Below are 16,199 nucleotides of genomic sequence, written 5' to 3'. Positions count from 1 at the left end.
ACAGTTTATAACAGTGATATGAGTGTAACACAGCAGCAGCGATTATCAGTGAGCGATAAACACATTAATGTCATGTGATTCCTCAGGTCTGTGCGCCGTACAGCGGTCGGTGGCCCAGAGCTGCACACAGCCCTCAGTAGGACTGACCCAGCAGCTCCATCATACGACATCCATCTCTGCTTCAGCTGCGCAGCGACCGCAGTTTCTGCGCAGTGCCCTTGGGTGTGCGCAGACACCCTGCATCCCACCCACTGGCTTTTTCCCTCGCCGCATGTGGTCCTCGCCACGCGCGCCCTGTGTGACTCCGTGGCGTTACCTCCGCACCCGCCGCCCGCCGCCTGCATATTCACACGCTGACTGCTATGTGGCACCGGGCCGCGGAGCGCCCGCAGATCCGTGCGCGGCGAGGCCGTGAGGCCGACCCCGGCTGGCCGCAGCACACAGGACCCAGCAGCAGTCCCAGGTACAGCAGAACGCAGGCCCAACAGGAGCTCAGCTTCACGCAGAAGGTGGACCAGCTGCCCTGGGTGAAAGTGGTCTCCAGCACAGCCGACTCGTAGCTGTGGGGGTAAGACGAGGCGTGGCTTTTACCCAAAACCTGCACCCAGAGTTCCACCAGCCTGGTATTTAACAAGAACAATTAAGGTCAAAGGCTAATGCACACCAAGTCCATATTTTCTGTATGTGTGTATTTAATCCATCATCTGATAAATATCGTTATACATAGAAACCTTGCCCACTGAGCCTGCTGCATTTTATTGTTCTAAAATAGCGAAAATTCGCAATATGAGACAAAATAGACTCCTCTAGCAGTGAGGATAATTTTGTGGTCCTTTCACATCTTCTGAGAGGGAAAAATGAGGAAAAAAAATGGGTCCATCTGGCCAGAAGGCATCAAGAGCATGGAGAATTTGAGCATGGAGAATCGATACAAGCTGAGGTCAGATTTATTTTTAAACATGCAACACTTTCAGTCGAAAAATACAGACTTGGTATGCAATGGCCTTAAGTGTGCTGCTCTCTTGTGAAACAGAAGATCTTTTCATAGGGATCTTCAGTCCATGTCTGCAACCACTGCACTCAACTTACTAACGGGACTCTACATCCATCCACGTGTCGTCCAGACTGCTCATCCAGTACAACATTAAAGTCAGAGGTGGGTAGTGGGTACAGAGAGTAAAAGTCTTGATCTGGCCCTTTTACTCTCTGGACCTGAATTGTCCACCTCTGGTCACAGTGAACTTGGAACCAGACAGGGTCACCATGGATGGGAAGCCAATCCATCACAAAGCACACATTCACATACAATAATCACACATCGTGGGCAACTTAGAGACCCTTCAGAATGCATGGTTTCCGACTGCAGGAGAAAATGTACATGAACAAACAGAGAACATTACAGACACAACCAGGGGCACCAGTAATATACAGTCAACAGAAAATAGTTTTTGGGCTGTATCCTTACATACCAATGGTACCTGTTTCACACCTAAATCCCATAAAAATTGGCAGGATAACCCTTCAAACTGAGTCAATAAAAGAACCTTGAATTATCCAGGTTTTCGCTTGAGTGCCAGGCCTCACAGCCTGAGGGACATACCCACCTGAACCAGTTGGTGAGGGTCATCATCACATAGAGAGATGCCAGGAAGAACACAAAGTGGAAAAAGAAGTAGCTGTAGGTGACCCGTTGATTCTCGTTGTGAATGACCCTCTGGCTTCCTTGAAAACCTTCATGCACCTCAAGCACCACAGCTGCAGGGAAGCGAGAGAGCAGCCCTTTAGGCCAGGACATAGCGGTGGAATACTGTAGACAGGCAATAAAACAAACCATAGAGCAAGCAATTCCAGAAATGTCTACAAATGCCTGTTCTTACCTGATTCCTGAGCTACTGGTTCTTCTAGGTAGCAGAAACAGCAAGTGGCCTTCTATAACGGGCGGAGGATTTATGACATTAGGAGGATGTCCCCATGGCCTGCAGGCGGAATGACAGTGACCACTTGCCGAGGGTGTTTACCTTGAACTCGTAACGATAAACTTTGATCATCCAGAAAGGCCCGAACATCTGAGCCAGGTAGGAGGCTTCGTTGCTGAAGGGATGACAGGGGTAAAATTGGTTTCATGGGACACATCAGCCTTTGAGTCAGACTAACCCTGCTTCACTGTGTGTCGGGGGACCCACCAGGCAAACAGCACACAGCAGTACATGATAGCCGCCCCAATAATGGCGACAGCATTGCCCTCCTTCTGGATGCCATCTTGGTTCACGTTCGGGTGACACACGGTGATATTTGTACCCTCGTACACCACTACAGACACAGAATACAAATACATCTCAATCGGTTCTTGCTCTCTCAAATGCAAGCAGTCGACGGGAAGGGGGGAAGCCTGCCGGGAGTGAATATCTTCCCAGGCCTTGGTACCTGTGTCTGGGGGGCGACTGGAGAGTGCCGAGAAGGTCAGGTACATGACGTAGCAGCTGATGATGGACGCCTGCAGCAGGCCGGAGCGAGGCTGCCCTGGCGATACCAGAGATGGGGGGGGGGCAGGTCAGCAGGCGAGGGGGTGCAATGGGATTCAGGGTCTGTGATAGTGAATGACTCTGAGGCGTAGAAACAGTGGAACGGGGGAACACTGTGGGATTAATGAACCTCATTAGCAGATGTGGCCCTCAGAAGTACGTCAGGAATACAAAGTTAGGTGGGATGTTTAAGTGGCTTGGACATGGAATGGAATTATTAACTGATATGTGGAGAGTAAAAGGATGTAATGTGGAGCTTCTAGTGCCGTCCACCCAAACGAATGGGCCACATAAGTCCCCATTATGGCTGAATGTATGTAAATGCATAAACAGGTTTTAATGCCTTTGTAGAAACTATATCTCGTAAACTACCGAAAACAGTTTCAGGCGCATGAACACAAAATAAATATGAGTTTTCACAAGTGTCTACATAAGACCACAATGTTTTTCAGTTTTTCGCGTTCGATTTTTGAACGGCTGCAAATTCTTCATTTCTGTAAAATGAGAGTCCTTAGGAAGTCCATTGGCATGTGTGTGTAGAGACAGCAGGGGGCGCTCACTCCTCTGTACGCAGGGCGTGACGGCGAGGAAGGACATGAGGCTGCAGAGGCCCAGGTTGGTCCACAGCAGGGCCTTGTTGAGATAGCAGGCGGCCGGGTGCGTGTAGTACTGGTACATGAAGTTGAAGGCGGAGACGGCTATAGTGTAGAAGAGCAGGGTGGCCAGCATGATGGCTACATACCAGCACTTGTTCTTGGCAGCACCCGTTAACCTGGGAGGGGGGGCAGCAGGTGACACGTTAGCTGTGAGCATCTCGCAGTGCAGGCATAGGAACAGAGACCCTTAATATTATCAGGGTTCTGCTCATATATACACACACACATACATGCATGTATTGTGTATTTTACCTATGCCTTCCCACAAACCCACAAGCTAGCCCCCACCTCATAAACACCCCTCCCAAACTAGCCGAGCCCAAGCACCTGCACCCGCAGCTGTGCCCTTAAACCCCTCACCAGTTCTTATTCCAGGTGTGAGCGAAAGCTGTGATGAGGATGAGCTGGATAATGATGAAGGCCAACCCCCCCACCACTCCAATGTAGTGCCAAGCTGAGCGGGGGAACAAGAACGGAGAGACACTGAGAGGTAGGCTGAGAACCGCCGGGCAACAGGCTCCGCCTCAGCATCATTACATTCCACGTTCTAACACTCTAGAACCTTACATGGAGTGACCCATTGCGAGCAACAGCTATCATTCATTCAATAACGAGAGTTGCATCTGTATAGCAGAACCTCTTTGAGACAGAACCACTAATGACTATCAAAAGAAACCAAAATAAGCTTATGAGCACTAACCCTTCCCCAACATTGAAAAACCTTTTTTAAAGCATGATTTCGCGTAATATGTTTGGTTATATCAGTAGTTCTCATACTTCTTTCGGAAATCCCAAGCAATTCCCCATTTTCATTAAACTCATCTTCAAGTGCACAATTAGCCAGAAGTATAACGATTATGTATGTAGAGCCTCAAGGACTGGCCTGCTGTCCCACGAAGGTTAGGCTTTCGTTAATGAAGGATACCGGCAGTCTGACTTTAATAATTGTAAAGATGTTCTTTAGTGGCTGATAAGCTTTAGCATTTGAAAAAAACTGCTGAAAATATTAAAAGAGATGCAGCTTAATGAATCTGTCGAGTTCCTTTCATGTCTTAAGAAAGTCTCCTCTTTATAAGCTTCACACTAAAAAGGCAGGTTTGGAATTAGGAACAGAGGTGTGGATCTGGGCATTGCTGTGATGTATGTCTTGTGTGAGTGTGCGTGTGCATGTGGGTTATGTATGTATTACATTGTCGGAAACAACCGTCCTCACAATGTGATTAATATCTGTTGTTTTGACATTGTGGGGACCACTTTTTCAGTCCCCAAAAGGGGAGACTCAGTTTTATAAATTGACAGCAATCACCCATCCATGTAAATGCTCATCCTATTCAGGGTTGGGGGGGCAGAGTCTATGGGAAGAAGGCAGGGGTCAATCCAGGATGGGGCACCAACCCATCACACACTCACACGCACTAACACACTCACACGCACTCACACACCATCCACTCGCACGCCAGTCACTCACACGCCAGGGCCTCACACACGCACACCTACGGGCAATATGGTAACTCCGATAAACCTCAGTATGCTTTGGGACTGTGGGGGGAAACTTGCACACCTAGAGGAAACTCCACAATCACACGGGAAAGACATGCAAGCTCGACACACATGGAGCCATGGCGGGGGCTAAACACCAGGCCCTAGAAGTGTGAGGCGACAGTGCAAACCACTTCATCACCACGCCACCATCTGACAGTACTCAAAGAATGCCAAAAGTCCTTATGGTTAAGGTCAGGGCTGGGTAGGGTTGTCATTGCTGGGATTAAGGTTTTTCCCATAAAAACAAATGTATGGTCCCCACAAAGATATGAATACAAACGTGTGTGTGTGTGTGTGTGTGTGTGTGTGTGTGTGTGTGTCACTCACCATGCAAGAATGAGTCTGTGGGGATGAAGAAGGCAGCAGTGCACATAGCCACCAGGATGAAGAACTTCAAAAGCCAGAAGCTGAAGGTGATGGAAATTAAGATCAAACTCAGTGAGGAGTAAGACCCAGTCCTGACAAGACGAGGGATGGGGGGGGGGGAATCAACTGAGAACAACGTTCTGCATTTTGATAGAATAACCTCCAGCCCCATCCATCGGAGCACAAACAAAAGCTTCAAGATGGATAATGAGGTTGTCCCAGTAACTGCTCCTAAGTCCTTAAAAAGCCAAGTGACTGACATGAACATGCCGAGGTGTGGGGTGCTACTCAGGGATGCATTTTCCCTGTCAGGCAAACACTTTTCACTTGACTTTTCCTGATGTGCTTAAAGTTCCTGTTACTTACTAATGTTCTCTTCACACGTTTGTAAATAACTTTTAGATGAATGTCAGACAAAAAAATCCAGAATTCAAGGAGAACTGCACACCAATAATAATAATACATTTTATTTAAAGGCGCCTCTCCAGCACAAAGAAAAGTAAAACCACACACGATTAAAACAGCAGGTTAAGTTAGGGACTAGGAAAATCGCAGGGTGAAAACAATCTTAAACAGATGGGTTTTGAGCGCCGTGTGTAATGAACTCCTGGGATCTGTGGACACTGTCGAGTTTGATTTTAGAGCTGAAGCAGAAGGTCAAGTGCACATAGGAAACGATGCTGTTTGTTATCCTCGATCTATAGAAATGTGACTGTAGAAGCTGTGTGAAGTTGCCCATTGCTAAATGGACTGGGAGCTGGCGATGGTACTGACCCGTTCTGGATGAGGGCACGGTAGCTTTGGCTGGACCTGACGTCGATGAGGAAGAGCGCCATGAGGAGATGGAAGCAGGCGGTTCCGAAGCAGACCCTGTATACCGCCGAGTATCCCACCAGAATCTGACAGTCCTCGCTCCCGTGGGCACGGCCGCACAGCAGGGTGAAAAAAGGCACCTATAACACACACACACACACACGGACACACACACAACCCTTACTTACTGCTGCATATTCAGATTCCAGTATATGTCTCCCATTTTATCTTTTATTACAGCAAAGATAGTTTGCACGAGGGACGGTAGCTACAGTATGTGTGACTCCTTGGGCTGCACCACTGTGGGTGGAAGGTCGCTGGTTCCAGCTCAGCAGTGACAGAACAGTCACACATTGGTGGCCCTTGAGCGAGGCCTTTAACCCCCCTGCTCTCTGGGTGCTGCAAGCCCCCTTCCCCATGGAGATTAATAAAGTGTTGCTATTCTCTAGCCTAAGCATTTAGTTACCAGCAGAAACAGCCAGGACACAGTAAATGAATGAGAATACTTCAGTTCAAACACCTGCATGCTACACGAATTAAGCCATTTATTCTAAAGTAAGAGAAACGCTGTTTATCTCTGCTTGCCGTTGTGTTCCGAGGGCGTTGCTCCCATATCGAGCCTTAGTGCTACCTGTGATTGAGGGAATCCTGTCGCAGGAGAGGAATTAGTTGGATCATTACTGAAGGTGACTCGCCGCAATGAACGAGACATTTTAATATTCACATCTGCGGCCTGCAATGGGACAGTAATGACGACGGAGTCGTGGCTGATATTCAGATGAAGAGCTTGCAACTCTGTATGCCAGCATTACGTGTTCAGTGAGGGGATTTAATCCGAGCCACAATGGTGCACTCAACCAGTCGATCACGATCGTCAACATGATCTCACAGATTTTTGTAGTCGATTTGGATAATCCCACCAGAAAAGACCAAGGGGGGCACCCCCAGTCTCAAATGTAACCTCCAGTATTTGGTAGCCCCCCCAGATGTACAACACTGTACAAAAATCTTAGCCAAAGAAAATGTGTAAAGCTATTTACCTGGGTTGTAGGTGTATTTGTGCTCAGAACAAAAACACAATTTAACAGAACTTGTATAAATTTACAGTAACACCATAAAACCTAACAAGAATTTGTTCTCCAGAAAGTCAATGACATCTTCTTGGTTGGCTAGATGAACACCACACCGCTTCAGTTCCCAAACCTCTCCTCAGGGGCACCTCAGCCATCCCATGTCTTCGTTAAATTTCGTTACAGCTCACTAAATTAACTTAATTAGTTAAATAACTTAATGAGGTATTGATTAAGTAAATTGGGTTGGGGTAGTGATCAAGTCAAAAAATACAGTTTTGCACAGTTGCAGCAAATACTGGGGTGGTTTTGAAATGGCCAAGCTGACACACTCTGACAGACTAATATCATAGTTTTGCACCAACATGAAGATCATTTAAATATAATTTTCTTTGACTGCCTAAGACTTTTGCACAGTGCTATTGCTCTAACTGTGAAGACGGTTGGAGACCACTGTACTCAAATCACTTTCCTTCCCTTTTCACTGAATCTGCTGGTATCTGCTGCTGCTGATGACTGTTTCACTTAAGCCACCTTTTGAAGCTAAAAACAGGAACTCACGTTCTGGCTCACTGCCTCTGAGACGGTCTTGGAGAACATGAGGCAGGAGACGGTGCAGGCCAGGACGTGGAACAGGGTGTACATGAGGCGTGTGCTGGTGGAGGACTTGATGGGGGGGCAGCAGGAACAGCACAGAGAGCAGGGGGCCGGTCCACAGCAGCAACATATCTGAAGAGCAGACAGAGGGTCGAGGCTCAAACCCACAGAGCATGGAACCTGGGGTCCACCCAGACCCCCGCCCAGGTATCTTCCGGAACATTGTTAAGAATGCAGTGATGACCAATCATGAACAAATCATCTACATATAATTTAAAGCAAATAAAATTTTATTAGTAAAAATTGAATTATATACATCTTAGATTAAAATCAAAAATGTGATATTTTTTTTAGGCAAATTGATTGATTACTCACTGAGTGACGCAATCTCATAGCTACCAGTCAATTGTAATTTTAGACTGTATTTAACGTAATGTAATCTCTGGCATCAGTTAAATCCCAGCATGCTACCTGAAGCAAAATAGTGTTTTGTGAGGTGAGCAGGTATTCAGAATTTACAGTAATAATGAAGAAGCAGACAGTTATATCTGCATTTTGTTTTAAATCAAACACACAAGTAGAGATGATTTTAGCTACCTAGAGTTAAACTAGAAGGAATATGATGGGTAAGCATGAAGAAAATGAGCTCAATCCATTAGTATGTAGCTCTGTATGACTTCTGGAATTTCTGCAATCAGATGCTAGTTTATATTTATATTTAAATGCATCACTTTGCAGGATCTGCTCTGTATCTGTCTTCCACGGCCCGTGAGCATAACTAAACCTGACCAGAAATCTGTATGGTCCTCTTTTACACCTGTAGAAGCGAGTGATTTTAGGGGAGGAGTCTGCATGTATAAACATACATGTAAGCCACTCAGTTTCTGGACAGCTGGGCTAAATCTAAAAACCACAGGACGCAAACCTTCAGTCGAGACATTAGCCAGATCAATATTGGTCCATGCAAAGCAAGTCTAGGACTGGACCAGTCTCTCACCTGATAGGCCACCATGTGGAGCATGTAGTTGTAAACACCACTGCGCTGGTGCACCAGAAAGGAGGACATCGTCATCCACAGGAACAGTCGTTTGTGACCCCCCCCCCCCCTTAGGTAAGGTGTGAGCAGGTGGGTTGCATCACCAAACGAAACGGACATCAGTCAGCATCTCCGATCCAGATCCAAAATATGGTCCCTCACATTATCCATAAATGATGTTGTCCAGCAGATTTTGGAAGATAGCTGGATTGTGAGGACGTCATACTCGTCTTCCCCTCCCTGGCAGATTAACAGCCTCTGCAGGAAAACTGGACTTCAGGTGTCACTCGCTCCGTGCATCCGGGAAGACCTTAACCAAAAATCCGGAACGAACACAAGCCTGGCCTCCCTGCCCCACCCATTCTCCTCCCCCAAGGAAGATTAGCCAGCTATGGCCTGAGCATCATGTCTGCCCATCTGTCCCCCAAAGCCCCTCCCCCACAAGCACTGCTACCTTATTGGCAGATACAAAATCTCAGTGAGTGTTGACAAAGTTTTAGTACCACTTTGGTAAAACAACATAACTGCCAATTAGGAGATTCTGCACAGTATTCAAAAGAGGTAGTAGTCAAAAGAGGAGCCCCACTGTTTGTCAACAATAGGCCAAATTTCAGCCTCTGCATCCAAAAATCACAGAAAAAACTCCTTACTATAACTTATTTTCCAGTGACCATGTAGAGTGTCTGATTATTTTGTTTATATGTGCCCCAAGGTGTTATGGACAGAGGTGTCCTGTTGTGTGACCACACTGCACTGACTAGGGACTGTGCAGGACACCGGATTAAATATGGGTCAGTGTACAGGGAAGCCTGTAGGATAATCCCACTTTTTTCTCCTCGGTCTTTTCCTGGATGACCCGTGTTCCAGTCTGACGCACTAATCCATCTAGTAGATGCGAGGGTGTGGGTACGCCTTGCTCACACATTCACCCAGAGCTGGACATATGCTGACCAAGAATGTGCAAACACGCACCTATTTTCTCAAGGCTTCTCCGCTGCTGCCTCTCACTGTTTCACACAGCTCGAAGCACTAGACCCTGTCGTTCGCTCACTGGGTTTGTCGTCAATGAGTTCAAACATTTGTGACGCTAAACTTAGGACCTAGCTACTGTGTGCTCCTGACTCTCAAGTTCTAAAAGCCAATTAACAGATATCAATTATTGAATTATTCAAATAAATTCTATTAATCATTAATATGTATTCTTAAACTTGTACATCACTTTAGACAAATAAAATAAATGTAAATACCACCACCCTTAATAATCCTGAACAGGAAGCAGTAGCGCCGCATTAAAGAACTTCCCAAACACACCATGTATCTGTCTTTCTGACCCTTGCATTGAGCTGACATTTATGTACGATAAAACAAAATGAATGGCTTACAAATACACCATGAGACCATATACTCCTACTGTTCGGCCCAGGATTTAATATTAGACCGGTAATCTTCTGACAGTTAAACCACTACAGCCATGAATTCAAATAAACCAATTAAGGGTCTAAGTAGCCACACATGACATCAGTTTGTTGTGAGACAGAATAGAGTAGAATAGAATGGAACCTTTATAATAAAGCTAAGAAAGAAAAAATAAATTGTGTATATATATATATATATATATATATATATATATAGTTAGTTGAAACAAATGCTTGGTCTGGATTTTTATATTCTACCTATAAACAGCCAAAGTCACTGGCTGTAGGGCAACACGATGGTCAGTGAAACAAATAACAGCATTGCTAATGAATCTGCAAATTGCAAGAGACAATCAGTCTGTAATTACTATTAGAAACCTAAAACAATCTTCAAGCAAAATCACAAGATCAAGTGTCTGTAGCTGTGGTGTATTTGAATGATTTGCAAAAAGTGTCTTTCATGAAGATCAAATTGAAGCTTAAGCAAGCCAGACACGACCAAGTCAGAGATTCAGTTAATTCACGTAACAAATATGCAATACTGGTAGTTAATGGTATTGTGCTTTGTAAGTTGCTAACAGCGTTAACAACTACGCTTTTGGGTAACGGGCCCCTGACCGCACATACACCATTCGGTTCTGGATCGTGAGAGCACACGATAACGGTGTTCCCCACATTTCTTTCCGAGTTCCCGCTCAGCCGGCGATAAACAGTTCCGCATTTCCACATGCAACGTGGCTGAGGAGGGGGACGTAGAGTTAGACCTGGACGTGGAGGAAAACTGCACTGGAAAACCAGTGGGAAAACCCCGAAAACATGACAGTGGGGCTGCCAATTTGGAGCGAGTCACAGACTATGCATAAGAAAAAGAAATATCCAGCTCCGATCTACAAACGGTAGACGCCAGTTTTGTGGCACTAGAAACAGTGGTATTTCGATTGTGATCGCCAGAGTAAATAAGAAATGGTCTAGAAAGTAATGCAATGTTTTGTATTTAATAGTAAAAAGGATTTACAGTAGTTTTTTTTTTTTAAGTTTTCAGATTTCCCCCTACAATCAGTAATATCCGCTATTACATTTTAGATTATATTGTTAGTGTTTGGTTGATTCATGAATATGTAAATCACAATATGAAATTAAGAGTGCCTTTTCGTCGTCAGGCCATGTCAGTGATCGGTGACAGACGATCGAGAGAACAGAAATCAAAACAGGACCGGTTAGTCGTTTTTAATGTTTTTACCTATTACTTTTTACACTAGGTATTTTTAGAGAATGTAGTGCCCCGCCTGCCGTAGAGTTATACAATTTGCGAACGTTTTGTTGCTTTTATAACATTCCAGGGAGAAAGAGCTAGCCAACGTAATCATTAAGAAGGAAGACGTAGAACTAATCGTAAGCACACCACATATTTATATACTTGTTTAGTCTGCGGAAAGAGACACCCAATGTAATCCTTAAACGTGATCTCATATGCACTTCTTTGCACCGAATCTCGATTAACAACACGCCTTTTGCCGGTGTTATGCCCTAAACTGCCCCCTGCCACGGATTGCCTCCCCTGACGTTATCGCTCCATTTAAAGGCACAGTCGCTGTCAACCGCAAGAAGGGACTGATTTAGTTGCTAGATATTTTTGATACTTTGCTGGATCCATTTTACTGAAAATTTTCTTCTATTCTGTCGTCGTATAATATAATACGGCGTTTAACTTCATACTCTGCACCGTCACGCTTGGAAATGAACTGTCATCGATCCACAGACCAAAAGTCACCAAAATTTCACCACTCACTCTAAACCCCATGTGTGCAATACAGCTAACAAGTCGTTTTGCAAGTCGTCCAGCCATTCTAGCTGAGGGGGCATCTTAGAGCAGGCCACCTTGCCACAGAATGCCCTCCCCCCCCCCCCCCCCCCGTCTAACTCTGGCTGGGAAAATCCCACATGCGCCAAACTTGCACCAGTTACTCATATTTGTCCCTTATTTGTGCTGTAGAAATTACTTTGGGCAGGGTTTTCCACAGTATGTAGATGTGATTTATGGTAATGACCATTGAATGCAGCCCTTATAATGTTCTATCTGTAATCCAGCCTCAGTCATGATGAATCAGGCGTAGGAGGTCGCTGCCAGATACCCCAACACTACCACCGTGATGCTGGATGTCACGAGCCAGCAGAGCCTCCTTGAGTCTCTGGTCAAGGACCATGATGTTGTTATCAGGTACTGGAGGTACCTTGAGACTGAATACATAGGCTTCGGAAGTCGCATGTATGAAGATGTTGGAGATGATGGGTCTTCTGTAGTCTGCTTCCTTACCAGCATCACACCATGATTGCTGAACATTGCATGAGGAAGAAGGTGAATCTGATGACTGCCAGCTATGTTTGTCCTGCCTTGAGAGAGCTTCAGAGTCAGTAGGATGAATGAAATTTCCATAAAAATAAAAATGCATAAATGTTGTTTTTTGCATGAAGGAGTGTAATTGGCTTTAAAATCTATGCATTATGATTGGGTACTTATCACCATGTGACCATGCTGCAGTCCCCTTGTCGTTCCACCTGTCTTTTTGCAGTGCAGAAGAGGCTGGCATCACCGTGGTGTGTGAGATGGGGTTGGACCCGGGCATTGACCACATGCTGGCCATGGAGTGCATCAACCAGGCCAAGGAGGAAGGGTGCACTGTGCGTGATGTCTCTGGTCCTAACAACTATTGGTGTCCCTGAATGTTTTTTATATGAGCAAAGCTTCATGCAGAGTTGGCTTCAGCTGTCTGGCGCATTGCCAACATGGTTGAGTAATACAGAGATGTACAAACCAGAGAGATCGATGCCTTGTGTGTTCCTCCATTTCTGCAAAGTGTCCTTCATGCCCTAGTAAAACCTAATATGTGTGCTAGTTGTATGCTGTTGCCTCTGACTTTGACATGCTTGGAGACGACCCCATCCCTTGAAGCTGTCACGAAGCATTTGGAAGCCAAGCTCCATTTTGGTAAGGGTGGGAGGGGGTTGTCGCTCAGCGTTTGCATGCTACTTTGTGTGCTAGTGCTTTAAGAGTTGGATTTAAGGCGTGTCCATGTTGCGCGCCCAGGATAGGAGCAAAGTACCAGAGGTCTGAAATATGGAGACGTGTCATTTATTTTTGTGTGTGATGCCTTGCAAACGATGACCCTCAGAGATCACTGACCGAACTGACACTGTGCAATATGTAAAACGTTTTAGAATCTGTAATGCCTGGTCTTCAGAGGAGGTATTTGTGTTAAGTCTCAGATTAATTTGAAAATGTTAATAAATGGAATGTGTATATCTTTGTGTACATCTATCATGTTTTTAATCTATTTTGTTAATTTTACTTGTTATAAAGATATCAACCTTTAGTACAACAGATGAATTTATGTGCTTTAGTCAGACTGTCGTATACTTAGTGTTATTTCATAAAGCATAATAGGTCACACTGAGTGACCGTGCCTGAGATCGAGGAGGTTGTTAGTTCAAGCCTCAGGCGGAGTAGTATCTGTAATGTCTTCGTCATTACATTTGCACTGAACGCAGCATTAAGCGCATTTTTTTAGTAGAATTTGGAGACAAGTGCCGTCTGTTTATGTCTGTTCTTTTGATCTATTACATTAATATTCACATGCCTGTAGTAGATAACCTTTCAGAGCTGCAGTCTGTTTTATTTGTATTGTGGTGCCAGACAGGCATAGTAAGGAGGCGCGAACTGACACAAAGTTGCTCCTTTAATGTTGTCCTTAAAAGGATCATACTTAAGGAACAGAACAGCGACACACACAGCAGGCAAACGGGGGGAGACCACACACAGTAGCATAGTTACACAATGGCTAGGGACGCAATAGGATGACGTACAACAGTGGTAAGGATACACATGACAATATGGAAATACACTATATTGCCAAAAGTATTGGGACACCCCTCCAAATAATTGAATTCAGGTGGTCCAATCACTTCCATAGCCACAGGTGCATGAAATCAAGCACCTAAGCATGCAGACTGCTGCTACAAACATTTCTGAAAGAATGGGTCCCTCTCAGGAGCTCAGTGAATTCGTGATAGGATACCACCAGTGGAATAACTCCATTTGTGAAATTTTGCTACTAAGTATTCCATGGTGAACTAATACTGGCATTATAACAAAGTGGAAGAATAACAGCAACTCAGCCACAAAGTGGTAGGCCACGTAAAATCACAGAGCGGGACAACACATGCTGAGGCACACAGTGTGCAGAAGTCACCAACTGTCTGCAGAGTCAGTAGCTGCAGACCTACAAACTTCATGTGGTCTTCAGATTAGCTCAAGAACAGTGCGTAGAGAACTTCATGGAACGGATGTCCATGGCCAAGCAGCTGCATCCAAGCCTTACATCACCAAGTGCAATGCAAAGCGTCAGATGCAGTGATGGAAAACACGCTGCTACATGGTTGTTTCTCAAAGATTGGGCTTGGCCCCTTAGTTCCAGTGATAGGAACTCTTTATGCTGCAGCATTCAAAGCCATTCTGGACAATTTCATGCTCCCAACATTGTGAGGACAGTTTGGGGATGGCCCCTTCCTAATCCAACATTGACTGCGCACCAGTGCACAAAAGTCCATAAGGACATGGATGAGTGAGTCTGGTGTGGAGGAACTTGACTGGCCTGCACAGAGCCCTGACCTCAATCTGACAGAACACCTTTGGGATGAATCAGTGCGGGGACCCCGAGCCAGGCCTTCTCATCCAACATCAGTGCCTGACCTCACAAATGCTCTCCTGGAAGAATAGTCAAAAATTCCCATAAACACACTTTGTGAACAGCCTTCCCAGAAGAGTTGAAGCTGTTATATCTGCAAAGGGTGGGCCAACTCCATATTAAAGCCTATGTATTAAGAATGGGATGTCATTAAAGTTCATGTGTGTGTAAAGGCAGGTGTCCCAATTCTGAGGGGGCACATAGCAAGTTGAGTCTGAATCGGATCCGGGTAAAAAGTTGCTCAGAAATCGCCACAGATGCGTAAACCACATGTGCTCTGACCCGTACGTGTATGAGAGTCAAAATTACGAAAAGATTAGTTCTAACTGGGAATGGTGAGTGGCTCAGTGGGCTAAGTCGCTGTGCTTGTGATCGGAGAGTTGAGGTTGGAGGTTCAAGCCCGCCTTCAGCAGGATGGTTACAGGATGGGTCCTTGGATGCGCTGGCTGACCCTGCAGTGTGGAGGAGTGTGGTGTGTGTGACAGAGAGTGTGTGTGTGTGTGTGTGTGTGAGAGAGAGAGAGAGCGCAGGATCAGTCAGTGTGCTCAAGGGCCTATCCCGCTGAGGGCAGGCTTGAGCACGCTGACCTGATCACAAGCAGAGAGATTAGCCACTCACCAACCATTTTGAAAAAAAAAAAGCTATTTTTTTGGTGAATCACATTCCCATCTGTCTCACTGTGGTCCCTCCTCCATCTCTACAGCCCCACCTCCATCTCTGCAGCCCCTCCTCCATCTCTGTGGCAACTCTACCAAGGCTGGATTTGAACCTGCAACCTTCTGATCACAGATACAGAGGCTTAGCCTGCAGCACCACTCACCAGCTCTACTTGCATGCTGTTTTTCGTATATATGTTTTTTATTTCCTTATCTTGCCAAATAAAGAATTCACACACATGTACCACCTACCTCTTCTGCCAAGGCTGGGTTTGAACCAGCAACCTTCTGATCACCGATACAGAGGCTTAACCTGCAGCGCCACTCATCACCCCTGCTTGTGCATGCTGATTTTCGTATATATGTTTTTTAGTTCCTTATCTTGCCAAATAAAGAATTCACACACATGTACCACCTGCCTCTTCCGCCAAGGCTGGGTTTGAACCAGCAACCTTCTGATCACCGATACAGAGGCTTATCCTGCAGCACCACTCATCACCCCTGCTTGTGCATACTGATTTTCGTATATATGTTTTTTAGTTCCTTATCTTGCCAAATAAAGAATTCACACACATGTACCACCTACCTCTTCCGCCAAGGCTGGGCTTGAACCAGCAACCTTCTGATCACAGTTACAGAGGCTTAGCCTGCAGCACCACTGGCCACCTCTGCTAGTATGTACTGATTTTCGTATATATGATTTTTTTTTTCCCTATCTGACCAAATACTGTCTCATACATGTAGCACCTGTCTTTGCGAGGCTCGAACCAGGGACTTTCTTGAC

General features: G+C 45.5%; 1 protein-coding gene and 1 long non-coding RNA gene across 5 annotated transcripts; one reads left to right on the top strand and one right to left on the bottom strand.

Moving 5' to 3' along the window:
* Positions 1-346: 346 nt before the first annotated feature.
* serinc4 (serine incorporator 4) lies at positions 347-8,632 on the bottom strand. Its single transcript, XM_048973654.1, has 12 exons — positions 8,564-8,632; positions 7,531-7,698; positions 5,861-6,039; positions 5,048-5,127; positions 3,539-3,632; positions 3,083-3,294; positions 2,425-2,520; positions 2,184-2,310; positions 2,019-2,091; positions 1,878-1,929; positions 1,605-1,755; positions 347-560 (listed from the first exon to the last, which is right to left on the bottom strand). Exons 1-12 carry the CDS (start codon positions 8,630-8,632, stop codon positions 347-349), a joined length of 1,515 nt encoding a protein of 504 aa, XP_048829611.1.
* Positions 8,633-10,544: 1,912 nt separating this feature from the next.
* LOC125706234 (uncharacterized) lies at positions 10,545-15,644 on the top strand. 4 transcript variants are annotated; one of them, XR_007381947.1, is made up of 4 exons: positions 10,545-10,913; positions 11,178-11,233; positions 12,106-13,003; positions 15,483-15,644. It is a non-coding gene; the product is annotated as an uncharacterized LOC125706234 (long non-coding RNA). The 4 variants fall into 4 exon arrangements; XR_007381946.1 differs by having other exon boundaries at positions 15,463-15,644; XR_007381944.1 differs by lacking the exon at positions 15,483-15,644 and having other exon boundaries at positions 12,106-12,429; positions 12,588-13,317.
* The last annotated feature ends 555 nt before the right edge of the window (positions 15,645-16,199 follow it).

This window comes from Brienomyrus brachyistius, chromosome 13, assembly GCF_023856365.1.
Source record: "Brienomyrus brachyistius isolate T26 chromosome 13, BBRACH_0.4, whole genome shotgun sequence".
NCBI lineage: Eukaryota > Metazoa > Chordata > Actinopteri > Osteoglossiformes > Mormyridae > Brienomyrus > Brienomyrus brachyistius.
Note: the sequence above shows the minus strand (reverse complement) of the source record. Positions and strands in the feature narration are given on the sequence as shown.

What these genes read in the sequence shown, in the direction of transcription:
- serinc4 (XM_048973654.1), bottom strand. Translation starts at nt 8,632, where the DNA reads ATGTCCTCCTTTCTGGTGCACCAGCGCAGTGGTGTTTACAACTACATG. An exon ending in CACACCTGGAATAAGAACTG is followed by an intron (nt 3,295 to 3,538) that starts GTGAGGGGTTTA and finishes CCCCCCTCCCAG; the next exon opens with GTTAACGGGTGCTGCCAAGA. An exon ending in ACCCTCACCAACTGGTTCAG is followed by an intron (nt 561 to 1,604) that starts GTGGGTATGTCC and finishes TTACCCCCACAG; the next exon opens with CTACGAGTCGGCTGTGCTGG.